The following is a 12334-nucleotide window of genomic DNA, read 5'->3' on the forward strand; positions in this document are numbered from 1 at the left end:
TTCAGACCATTTGAGTCCTCTCAATGGAATCGTCTCTGAACTCGAAGCTCTAGGAGTTCAAATTGACGATGAAGATAAGGCCTTGAGGCTTATCTGGTCTCTTCCATCTTCCTATGAACATATGAAGCCAATTTTGATTCATGGGAAGGAGAAGATTTTCTTCTCAGAAGTTACCAGCAAACTTCTGTCAGAGGAAAGAAGGCTGAGTGGTGGACATAATTCTACACTTGAGAACTCGGCGTTGGTAGTTGCAAATTGGAAGAAAAAGAACCTTGTGAAGGGAAATCTTGTATGCTGGGGGTGCGGGCAATTTGGACACCTTAAAAGAAATTGCCCAAAGAAAGGAGTAGGTTCGACAGGTTGCTCCAAAAACGCTAATAGTGTTTCTCTCGCTGCAGTGAGAGATGATTATAATGATGCTCTTTGATAAAGGCATGTACATCCTCTAGCATAACCGCTAAAAATGTCAGGATAATGAATGTGTTCTATTAGCGGGTCCACAATTGCATACGGGACATTGGTTTGGTCTTTGATGTCGGGTATGTGGTGGAAAAGGGTGTCGATGGCTGATGAACTTCCGAGGGAACCAAACATGGAAGTTGCACCATATTTTTCAGCAAGATTTTTTCGACATGTGCCGGAAAAGAAAATTCTTAGAATGATTTAATTCTAAGTGCATGTGCTCTTTATGGTAGAGCATGATAATTCTTGTAGAATTATGATTGTTGGTGTAGACAGTGTTTTGTACGACATCCCAAGGCGTGGGGATGGGCATCGGTCAAGATGCGGACTTGAGGTCTCAGGTGGAGGTTGCGAAATTCAAGTCATGGTAGAGATTGTAGTGACTTGATGGAATTCAAGTCAATGTGGAGATTGTTGGAAATTGCCTTGAATTAATCAAGCCATGAATCCCACATGTGTCAAATGGTTGGTGGAGTTTCACCAACCAAGCCGTCAAAGGAATAGTGAAAGGTTGTTGCACCAACCAAGCTGTCAGAGGAATAGTGCATGGTTGTTGCACCAACCATGGCTTTTCATGTTTTCTCACCAACCCTTCTACACCTATATAAGGAGCATCAAGCTTTAATGTTTAGTTGTGCTAAGACAAGAAGAGTATAGAGAGAGAAAAAGAAGGAAAGGTTGAGAGAAAAAGGTATAGAGAGATAAGTCTAGTGTTAGGCATATAAGAATTGCAGATCACAACATAGAAGAGTTGTGTGCAATTTCTCTCTGAAATATCTCTTGTAAAGTCTCCCCGTTATTTTCTCCCAAAGTAGTGAAATCTCTGCAACTTGGTGGATGTAGGCAGTATTGGCCGAACCGCGTATAAATTTCTTGTCTTGTGTATGCTTGTGGGTGTTTATAGTACTAATAAAAAATACACGTGTATGTTCTGTCTAGGAAAGATTGGATTTTAAATGAGACCGGTATGACTCCTCCAATCTTACCTGGAAACGTACCGAGCTGTATCTTTGGTAAAAATACTATTTACCGTACTTGTGTGTTGTTGTCTTCTTAATAGATTGGATCCCAAGATCCTGAAGAGGAATTAGTGGCGCCTAATTTCCTAACACAGACCATGCCGCCATTGCCAAGCCCAACCAATGGCGACCAGACCACGCTCACTCCCACGTTCTTCTTCTCCCTTTTCTTTCTTTTCTTATTTTATGCTCTATTCAGCAGAACAGAGAGTCGGAGGGATAAATGGGAGGAGGCAGGGAGATAGCGAAACAGAGAGAGTGAGAAGTTGAGAGAAAGAGGCGATTGAGAGTGAGAAACACAGAGTGAGATTATAGAAAGCAGTGAAAGTTGGATGAATGAGTGTCGGCAGAGGATTTAGTGGGTTATTCGCTAGGATTTTAATATAGTGAGATAGAGAAAGAGATTGACGGAGAGATTAAAACAGAAATTGAGGGAGAGAATAAGAGAACAGAGAGTGGGAAAGTTTGAAACACAGGAGAGACTGAGAGCTCCGCCTGTGGCCATGGCAACACATTATTGATTTACGGGTTATGTTAGATTTCCGTTATTGATTAGGGGTTGTTAATGGCTAAATTGTGTTTAAAATGGTGTCTTGGTTATAATTCAGAAACTAGGATTACATATAAGAGAAACCAAGATTCTTCAAAAGAATCAAAACCCATCTGCATCCGTCAACAATTGCACAGAATTCAAAAAGCATATCGAGCGCCGGCTTCGGCGGCTTGACGGAGGTTCCGATGATATCAAATCAACCGGCAATGTGCTCACCGGAGGCGATCTTCGGCACTGGGATTTTGACAGGGCCAATGCTTTTAACAGTGTCGGGATATAGTGCTTTTATTGTAGGCAAATTTTGTGAACTTTTATACTTTTAACTGACTTAGCATTCTTCCATTGGAGGGCAGAAAACCTGAGTTTTCTGCCACGACTAAGTTGCAAATATTCCCAATAGTGATATATCATCTCAAAATCAACTTTTTTTTTAAAAAAAAAAAGTGTTTAAAAAGTATTAACAAGACAAGAATCTGGTGGAGAACGGTTAGAAAATTATTATTATCGAAAGCTTGGGAGTTGTTGCCCTAGCAAAGAGCGCCGCATTCCCCCCTCCCCCTCCCCTCTCCCTGTATTTTATGGTCTTAACCTGTTGGGTTGATGATGTGAATAATTTTATAGCTTGCAAGTCAAGGAGGATGTTGTTATCTATGTATTTGATTGAGTTTGTCTGGACTATACATGTTGTTACAACTAAAGATTAGTCATGGGTTCGTAAATTTTGATGTCATAGATAGGTCTTGAATATCAGATTGTGATGTAAATTGGAGTTTTCTAGACAAACATCGAGGTATGTCGATGATGAAGAGTATCACATTTATTGTGAGGTGTTGTGTTGTCTTGATCTTGAGGAACGGCAAGTGAAATGAGTTAATTGGACATCTGATGGACCATGGGAAAAACCAGCTAAATTTGAGGACGAATTTGCTCCAACATGGGGAGAATGATGCAGATCGGATAGCCAAACAGTAGCCCATGTTCGAACAGGTCTGGTACTGTGCTCTTTACCCTTTGTGACTGCGATTGAGCGCACCCTTCTCTGGTACTGCGATCGATCGCCCTTATGCCTGCGATCGAGCGCACACGGGGCACTTATGTTAATTTTGAGCATATAATTACTTAATTCGACTTTATTTTGTTATTTTATTAGGGTTAGGGTTTTAGGAGTCTTTATTTCGTTATTTTATTAGGTTTGAGGTTTTTGGGTATTTATGTCATATTTTATTAGGTTTAGGGTTTTGGGCTTTAAATATATGTTTATAGCCTCCAGAGAAATGAGTTGTTGTTTATGAATCAGTTTTGATGAATAAGAATACTCAGAGTTGAGTTTCTTTTGTGTTTTTCCTTAAACCTTATATAGTATCTATTGTTTTAAAATGATTTCTTTGATTACTTGATAGTCTTAAGGTCTATAAATATATATATTCGCTACTTATTGATGTTCTTCGCTACAACTCACTAAGTCGATCTTGAGGAATGTCGATGATGAAGAGCACACGTTGTGATTGCATTTGAGCGCCTGATCTCTGGTATTGCGATCGATCGCCCTTGTGCCTGTGATCGAGCTCACATGGGACATTATGTTATCTTTTCTGTTGTTAATTACTTAAACCGACTTTATTTCATTGTTTTAGTAGGATTAGAGTTTTGGAAGTTTTTATTTCATTATTTTATTAGATTTAGGGTTTAGAGGTATTTATGTCATATTTTATTAGGTTTAGGGTTTTGGGCTATACATAAATGCATATAGCCTCTAGAAAAAGGAGATTTGGATTATTATTGAGTTTGTTGAATAAGAATACTCAGAGTTGAGTTTCTTTTGTGTTTTTTCCTTAAACCTTAGATAGTATTTATTGTTTTAAGAAGATTTCTTTGATTACTTGATAGTCTCAAGATCTAGAAATATATATCTGGTGCTTATTGATGTTCTTCGCGGCAGCCCACTGAGTCACGCTGGATCAGTTGGTATCAAAGCTCAGGTTACTTTCCATGAATGGGGAGGAGCGAACCTGTGACAGACTTAAACGAAGTGCATGTGCGCACGGCGGCAGCAAGTAAGGAGCCACCTGTGATTCATTTGCAGCACATGGGGGAGAGGTTTGGTGGTCTAACTATGCAGAAGGAGGAGCGTGCGTGCACCCAACACGGGGTCCCTACCAATCACTTGGCCAACATGGATGGTCCGAGCGTTCATCGTCGTCAATCAAGACCGCAGTACGCAGGGGCGGAAGACAAATTTATCTCTGAATTTCGGCAACTCATGGAGGAGCAATTCGCGGCTTTGGGGGATCAAATCAAAGACCTCACTATTGGAATATCCAACCTGTGTGGTCACAAAAGGAGTGGATCTAGAAACCCTTTTGCGGAGCGCCGAACGCGCGAACCTTAGCACCATGCGCAAGTTCATGCCCATCGGCGGGTGAATAGGTTACCCAAAGGATTCATGATAACAAAAAAAAAAAAGAAGAGGTGTTTGGGGAGGCAGGGATTGAGGCGGAGGATCCACGACAAGTCAATTTGACCTTTATTCGCCAACCTCAACTCCATCTACCCAATCTATGATTCTATATGTGGAGGAGCAAGGTGAACCTGTTGATGAAGAATTCTAAAAATCTGAGATCCTTGATGAAGAGTTCGAGTATGAAGATGTTGAAGATGAAGATCCTTCACAAGGGTTTGTGAATTGGGATTCCCCACCAACCTATGATGACGATGTCAATGAGGAAGATCCAATTGAAAAACCTTTGTCATCTGGCCTAGAGGAAGAGCACGAAGAAAATGGGTCTTATCCCATGTTTGACAGTCTCTATTCCAAAGAAGGTGACCCATTGGAAGAGGAAGAACTCACAGATGACATCGATGATTATGAAGAGGTTGATGAAAACCTTTAAGGTGAAGTGCCTAATTTTAATGATGAATAGGTTGATTATGTTGATTTCCTTGGTGTTGAAGATATTTTAAATTCTCCTAACGAAGATTATTGTAGGTTTTATGGGGATGAGAAAAATTATATGCTCACAAGGGAAACAATGGTTGACCCGTTCTTGAGTATTTTCATGGCATGTGAAAGGGAGAAGGCATGAGAGAAGTACGGCAAATCTGAGATATTGCCAAGTAGTGTGTGGGGCTTTCACGAGAACCATCAAAGTATTTCGATGATAAGAAGCCTCACGCTTATTGTGGGGTGGTATTTTGTCTTAATCTTGAGGAGCAGAGAGTGGAATGAGTTGATTGGTCATCTGAAGAACCGTAGGAAGAACCGGCCAAATTCGAGAACGAATTCTCTCCAACTAGGGGAGAATGATGCATATTGGAGAACAGTCGTGGCGTCTGGTACTACGATCGAGCACACGTTATGACTGCGATCGAGCGCCCAATCTCTAGTACTGCAATCAATCGCCCTTGTGCATGCGATCGAGCGCATACTGAACATTATCTTATCTTTTCTGATTTTTTATTACTTAAACCGACTTTATTTCATTGTTTTAGTAGGATTAGGGTTTTGAGAGTCTATATTTCATTATTTTATTAAGTTTTGGGTTTTGAGAATATTTATATCATATTTTATTAGGTTTTGAGTTTTGGGCTATAAATATATACTTATAGCCTTTAGAGAAAGTAGATTTGAATTATTATTGAGTTTGTTGAATAAGAATATTCAGAGTTGAGTTTTTTTTGTGTTTTTTCCTTAAACCTTAGATAGCACTATTGTTTTAAGAAGATTTCTTTGATTACTTGATTGCCTCAAGATCTATGAATATATATCCCGTGCTTATTGATGTTCTTCGTTGCAACTTACTAAGTCATATTGCTTCAGATTATTATGTATGTATCTATAACTTGTAACTTTGTAGATTCGGCTATAATTTTCTCAGAACTTTTGGTCAGTGATATAAGAGCTTTATACTCGTGATCGTTCGTTAATTAATAAAACTAGAATGATTTCACTTAAAAATAATAAATAAATAAAAAAGACAAGAACATGATCTACTAATTTTTTTATTAAATTGTTTTGCAGATCAAGAACCTGTAGCTATTATAGACTGTGCTCTAGTCTAGCCCATTCTGTTGGAAATTATTACAGTACAGCCCCCACCCTATCGGCTATATATCAATGTTTATTCATGTCCGCATTTTGTTAACTTCATATGAGAAGAATCAGAAGAGAATCTAGCCCACCGTCAAATGGATCATGTTTACCAGCTACAGTCCCAATAATCGCAAGGGAAAAGATCCATTTAATTTTCTTTTGATAATTTTTGGGTAAGCCTATCTCTTAATTAGGGGTTATTTATTTGTTTATTCAAAAAGTAAAAAGATAAAAATACCCTCTTATTATATAACTATAATTCAAATGAAATGAAAATAATTATGTCTCGTAATTTAAGGGTTGTAGTATAAAAAACTATTATTATTATTTCTGTTAAACAATTACTTTAGTTAATTAATAGTTACAAATCTTTATCCATTAGGGATTGTTAATACTTACACTTAGCAAAGTCATACTAAAGAGGAATGACGATCGACTAAATGGAGAAATGATCAAAAGAGGAGGTAAGTTTTTCGCTCATTCATTCAGTTGAACACACACAAGAATTACTCATTCATTCAGTTGAAGTCTGTTGAACACACACTTATGCAAGAATTACTTCTACTTACTAACTTAGGCATCATGCATAAGTATCTTTCATCAGTTCACACTGACAGGCCTTTTAAGCTAGCTTTTTTTTTTTTTTTTTTTTTTTAATCAAATGCGGGAAAAGGTTACAAAGAACTTTTAAGCTAGCTTGTTTCAGTGATTTTAAGTTTTTCCTAGCGCAAAATTGGTTGTGCAGATTTCAATATTATCAGTCGTGTAAAATAAAATCCTTATTTATTAGGACTTAATTAGGGGTCCTTATTTACGAGAAGAGAATCTCCTTAATTGGAGATTGGAGTTTTGTAATTTTGTTTAAATTCTTATCCATTATGGACTATGATTCTAGGACATTAGGAGCTTATTATCCAAACAATAAAATTAAAATTTTGTCTTAGGGCCGGGGTTAGATCCTTTATAGAAATCTACCTAATCGATCACCATTTTCTCTAGTCTCTCTCTTTTTTCCTTTTCAATTTCTACAATTTGGCTTAGGAGCTTAATTATTATTCAAACAATAAAATAAAACTTTTGCTCTAGGAAGTTAGATCCGTCAAAGAAATCTAGATAATCACTCTATGATCTTATCACGAGTCACGACCAAAAGTAAAATATAAACAGGGACGTCTATTTTGAATGAGATGTTTGGGCCAGTTTAGGATCATGCCGCCGTAACTTTTTATTTTTATTTTGTAGTGTTTGTCAATTTCATACATGTAGACAGACATCAATCCTTTTCTTTTCTTTTTTGACATCAATCCTTTTAAATTTCTTCTAAATCAACCAATATATCTTCATGGTCAGGAAAAAAAAAAAAAACTCACAAACAATATCATACCCAAAAAATAAAAAAATAAAAAAAAAAAACAATTCAAGATCAATCTGAACACACAACCGTCATTAATTCTCACCGCTTGAAACTATATATTTAATTTTAATATATATAAGAAGAAGATAAATAGCTAGAGAATTAATTAGTTAAACGCTTAAACTCCCAATCCGGACGTGTATCTGACACCCGTAGATGGCAACCACAAGTTCCCTTCAATGAATTCGGCCACCGTAAAGTTATAGGCCTGACTGGATTCGTTGAATACATGGTAGCCTGGCCACTTAACGCGGTGACCTACTGAGCCTGCGGGCCCATAATTCATGTATTCGCCGTAGAACAATGTATCCAAATGCAAAGTTCCATTCCACTCGAGCCAGCCTTCAGGCCTTATGGCATTGCTCATGTACGACTGCATGATAATGGTTCGTGAATATTGTTTCCAGGGTCTACCAAGGTATGTGGCTGAGGAGTTGACAGAGTCAACCAAATCTGAATCGGCAGAGATGTTACAGAATTGGAAGGAGAAGCCCGTGGGTTGGTTTGGGTCTTTGCGACCCTGAGCGGTGATAGTGTTCTTTTGATTTGGTAGACCCTTTTTGGCTAGAATTTGACAGTTTTGGAACACTACAGTGCCATCACCGAATATGAAGTCAACGGTGCCACTGATACGGCATTCTCGGTAAAATTGGCGCATGGTGTGTGTATATAGCGAGTCTTGGAATCCCTTAATGCCACAGCGGAAGAAGACCGATAGGTCAGAGTCGGATCTTAGTGCAACTGCCTGATGCTTCTGTGGCCCTGCGGTGTTCTCGAATGTGATGTCTCGCGCTATGAACCCTCTGCCACTAACAGCTGCAGTGGTTCCATGAATATATCATATATGGTATTATTACTAGTAATATATATATATAATAGAATGATTATCTACCTTTTTAATTAATAAATATAAGTTAACAAAACGGGGAAAGCAAACACTTACCAAAGGTTGCTGTGCGAAATGTGGTCCAACCGTCGATATAATTCCGATCACCGGATATGATAGTAGCGTCCATTCCATCTCCAATAAACATAAGGTTCCATTTCTTCTTCTTAATCTCCACATTCTCCTTGTACACACCCCTCTTAATGTATATGACATAACGGCGCATGCTATAATCAGGAGCTGCCAAGACCGCGTCCATCACCTTTGTGAAATTCCCACTCCCATCTGCAGCTACGACAGCATCAACCACTACCCCGTTGGCTTGAAGCAGTTTCCGGTCCTTGGATTTCACCCACGAAGGAAACTGGTCCTTGCTTGTGAGCCTACGCCCAGGGCTTTCGGAAACTGGGTGCACCATGCTTAGAAGTTGTTGGACCAAAGAGGTCACTTGGTTAAGCCCACCGCTCACCAATTCTTTGACAATATTGCTACTGGGACCGTCAAATCCGTCAATGCATGTGTCCTGATTAACGAGTGCAGCGCTTAACCATGTCCGCAAATCAGAACCCTTGTCTCCAGTACTGTTATCTTTACCTGTAAATAATACAAGAGAAAAAAATAAATAAATAAAAAATTGAAAGGGGAACGACATTTATCTGACAAATTGAAAATTTAGGCATAGACAAAAGTTGCAGCAGTTAGCTAATGATTCATGTAATTGATCAAAGATAACTAATCAAGACTTAATACAAGAACAATCTCAACACACTGCTGAGGGCCCTGCCTGTATGCTGCATCCAAATAAGAAAACTAGAAAAGCACGAAACAGGCCGGTCGATGGCAGGTAGCTTCACGGGAGCACACTGTGCTCTACAAGTACAATTTTAAACCTATCCAGCTATCCGCGTTCATGACCCAATCAAGTACATATATTCCCCTTAAGGCAAAGCCTTCCACGTAATTAAATTTGCTATCACCGGCCACCATAGCACTTTTTTTTTTTCAATTCCCACCTCTTGGAAAAACGGAACTCTTTCATAATTAAATATAGATGCATATAATTAATTAAATACATGTATTCAAAAATATTACTGAGAGTGATTAAAACACGTTCTGGTACCTTTGGGATTCTGGGTAGCAGAGAGAGACCAAGTTAACTCGTCAGACGACAGGTCAAGCAAATCAAGGCAGTCGGAAATGGCGCTGGAAAGGCGAACATCGCCAAAAACATTAACAAACGGAGAGATAATGGAGGCCACCTGTTCTACAGCGTCGATTGTGTTCTTCACAGAGTCGACGAATTCGGATGAGGGCACCTTCAAGCATTCCAAAGGCAGGAAATCTGTGCGAGAGCTAATGGCAAATGAGGGGCACACGCATAGGATAAGCATCAACAAGAGTTTTAGCAGCTTTGTGGTAAATGATGGAGCCATTTTGGACTTTGGAGCAGTTAATTGTTTTCTCAGTAAAGAAACAAGAGAAAAGAAAGAAATAACACAGACTCTCTTTACTTCTACTACCAGTCTACCACTATAGCAGCTAGTGCTTCTGGGTTTATAGCAAATCAAGAACCACGAGGAGGGTGTATATATTTAAAGCTGAAAGGGATGATGAGGGTGGGGGTTCGTCTGGGTAGGTGAGATAATTTAAGAGGGGTGGTGCTGTGACATTAGTCATTGTGTCAAGTGCCATCATCCAACGTGTCGGCACTAACAAAAATTAGCTGGGCGCGGTTTGGCTTCTCTCTCACTCCATATCCATATGCAAATGTGCGTTTGTCTTCCTCTCCAGCCTATGTGTTAGAGGCTATGTTTGGCTGGACTTAGGAAGTAGGCCGAAATTATAACAAATTTAATTGATGTGAGAAAAAAAAAAAAGAATATTTTGTATAAAAAAGTAAAATTTTTTATTTTTGAATAATATTTTTATTTAAATAAAAATAAAAAGTTATTGATGTGATGTAAAAAATAAGAATATTAAAAAAAAATTTAAGAATAATTTTTAAAATTTTGAGTTCGTTCTGCCCACTCTCTTGCCAAACACAGTCATAAATTCTGACTAGCACGTACTACTTTTCCCTATATATGGATGATGGATCGAAGCCTCTCTTTTGATTCTCTTTGCTTAAGCCATGATTAACATAAGTGTGACTACTTTTTTCTATCCCAAAAAGCATGGCATATGTTCTCTGCCGAAAGACACAAGAGTATGGGGAGGCCCACGCAAATGTCTCCCGGCCTCCTTCCCTCTCCCTTTTCCAAAGTCAATATCTAGTCTCTCGTGCATTTCTCCTCCCTTGATTTCAGTATTTCTGTAAAATAAAAAAAAATACTATACATGATACACCGATCATCCCCATATTTCTAAAGTTTATGTAGCGTGATTCTTTTTTATATAATTTAGTGTATGAAGATTTAATGAAGAAACCATATCACATAGATTATAGAATAAAAATTGGGAGAAAGATACGGGAGTTATCAATAAAATTATTCTGTAAAATCATGTGTTAATAGCTAGCACTAGAACTAATTCCAGCACTGTAGTAGTAATCCAAACATGCTTCAATTACCTTTGCTAGCTAGTGTATGGAAAATGACGTTTCACCCCTTTTTTCTTTTTCTTTTCTTGTTCAAGATCGAGGAGTTCAATATATAATTAATGAGATTGCACGTACATATACTGCAGCAAACCTTCCGCATTTGCTCATTCATTGTCGGTGATTTTTTTTTATATCTATTTTTTCTAATTTTTGGGCAACTATTAAAACAAAACGCAAGACAAGGGGATTCAAGTAATCAAGGGGAGAGAGAATATGGAAATGCTTCTAGTAATTATAACGCTTCATTCACTTATAAGTTGTGTGCAAATAAATTGGTACGTACTCCAAATATTGAAGTCAGAACTATTTTTGCTCCTCCTATTGAAGGATCCTCTAGAGGGGTCTTTTGTGCCTAACCATGTTTACAAACAAAGACAATAATTGAGATGGAATCACCAACAACCATATCAAAATTGACCTTCGGAGAGTTCGGAGGTGCATGGAGTCCATGTTTCGAGTTTAATGGGCATCTATGAACCATATAGTCGGTGAGTTCATATGAGGAAATTTCTTAACTTTTTTTTTTTTTTTGGTTAGATTTTAATACATGAAAGAGCAATGACTGGTTTGCTTAAAGCCAAAGGTTCAACTCTCTCTTATTGAGAATCAAGACAGTACTCCACTTCGAGGGTTGAATTCCAACTTGCACGTACATTTTAATGGAGAGATATATACCAAATAATGATAATACCAACTATATTATAATTTAAAAAATATGCCTCTAAAATGAACTTTCAACCATCAATCAAAGTCGTTTGCACTAATAATGCAAGACAAGCCACGAATGATGTTGCGAGAATAGTTGGGGAATAAAACCAATTAAGTGGGAAGAGCGCGTTCTTTTCCCAAAGTAATAAAAAGGCATTTAAAGAGGACGCGAAAACGCGTTGTACAGCTTTGCTTGTTCTCTGCTTTTATTAAGAAAGAAAAAGAAAAGAAAAAACAAAGGAACGCGATCCGGTTCGATAGTCTATTTTGTGGATCAACTAATGACCGTGTTTTTGGCCGGCTACATAATGTTGGACAAGAATTACATAATTTACATTCACACATTTTAATTATTTGTACAAAAATTTTCTCTAGTACACAAAAATTTTTGTCCTTACTATTTTATAACTCTATTGATATCTTCTATTAGAGAGCTGCTATAGTCTTGGCAAAAACCATAGGTTTGTTGCCCACCAATCAACACGTGACACGTCATTAATACAAGAAAAAATGCAAAAAATTAAAGTGAGAACAAAACATCAAATCATATATGAGAGCAGTAAAAAGGGAGGAGTTGGGCCACGTGAGTAGCTACAGGGGGAC

General features: G+C 38.0%; 1 protein-coding gene across 2 annotated transcripts; it reads right to left on the minus strand.

Annotated features, from left to right (window-relative positions):
• Window positions 1-7549: 7549 nt before the first annotated feature.
• LOC132165556 (pectinesterase/pectinesterase inhibitor PPE8B-like) lies at window positions 7550-10148 on the minus strand. Of its 2 annotated transcripts, none has more exons than XM_059576177.1 (3): window positions 9545-10148; window positions 8482-9012; window positions 7550-8354 (listed from the first exon to the last, which is right to left on the minus strand). In XM_059576177.1, the coding sequence occupies exons 1-3, from the start codon at window positions 9855-9857 to the stop codon at window positions 7657-7659; spliced, it is 1542 nt and encodes a 513-aa protein (XP_059432160.1). In that variant the 5' UTR covers window positions 9858-10148; the 3' UTR covers window positions 7550-7656. The 2 variants fall into 2 exon arrangements, with proteins under 2 accessions (XP_059432160.1, XP_059432159.1); XM_059576176.1 differs by having other exon boundaries at window positions 8482-9018; window positions 9545-10146.
• Between the last annotated feature and the right edge of the window lie 2186 nt (window positions 10149-12334).

Source organism: Corylus avellana, chromosome ca11 (assembly GCF_901000735.1).
Source record: "Corylus avellana chromosome ca11, CavTom2PMs-1.0".
NCBI classification, from domain to species: Eukaryota; Viridiplantae; Streptophyta; class Magnoliopsida; order Fagales; family Betulaceae; genus Corylus; species Corylus avellana.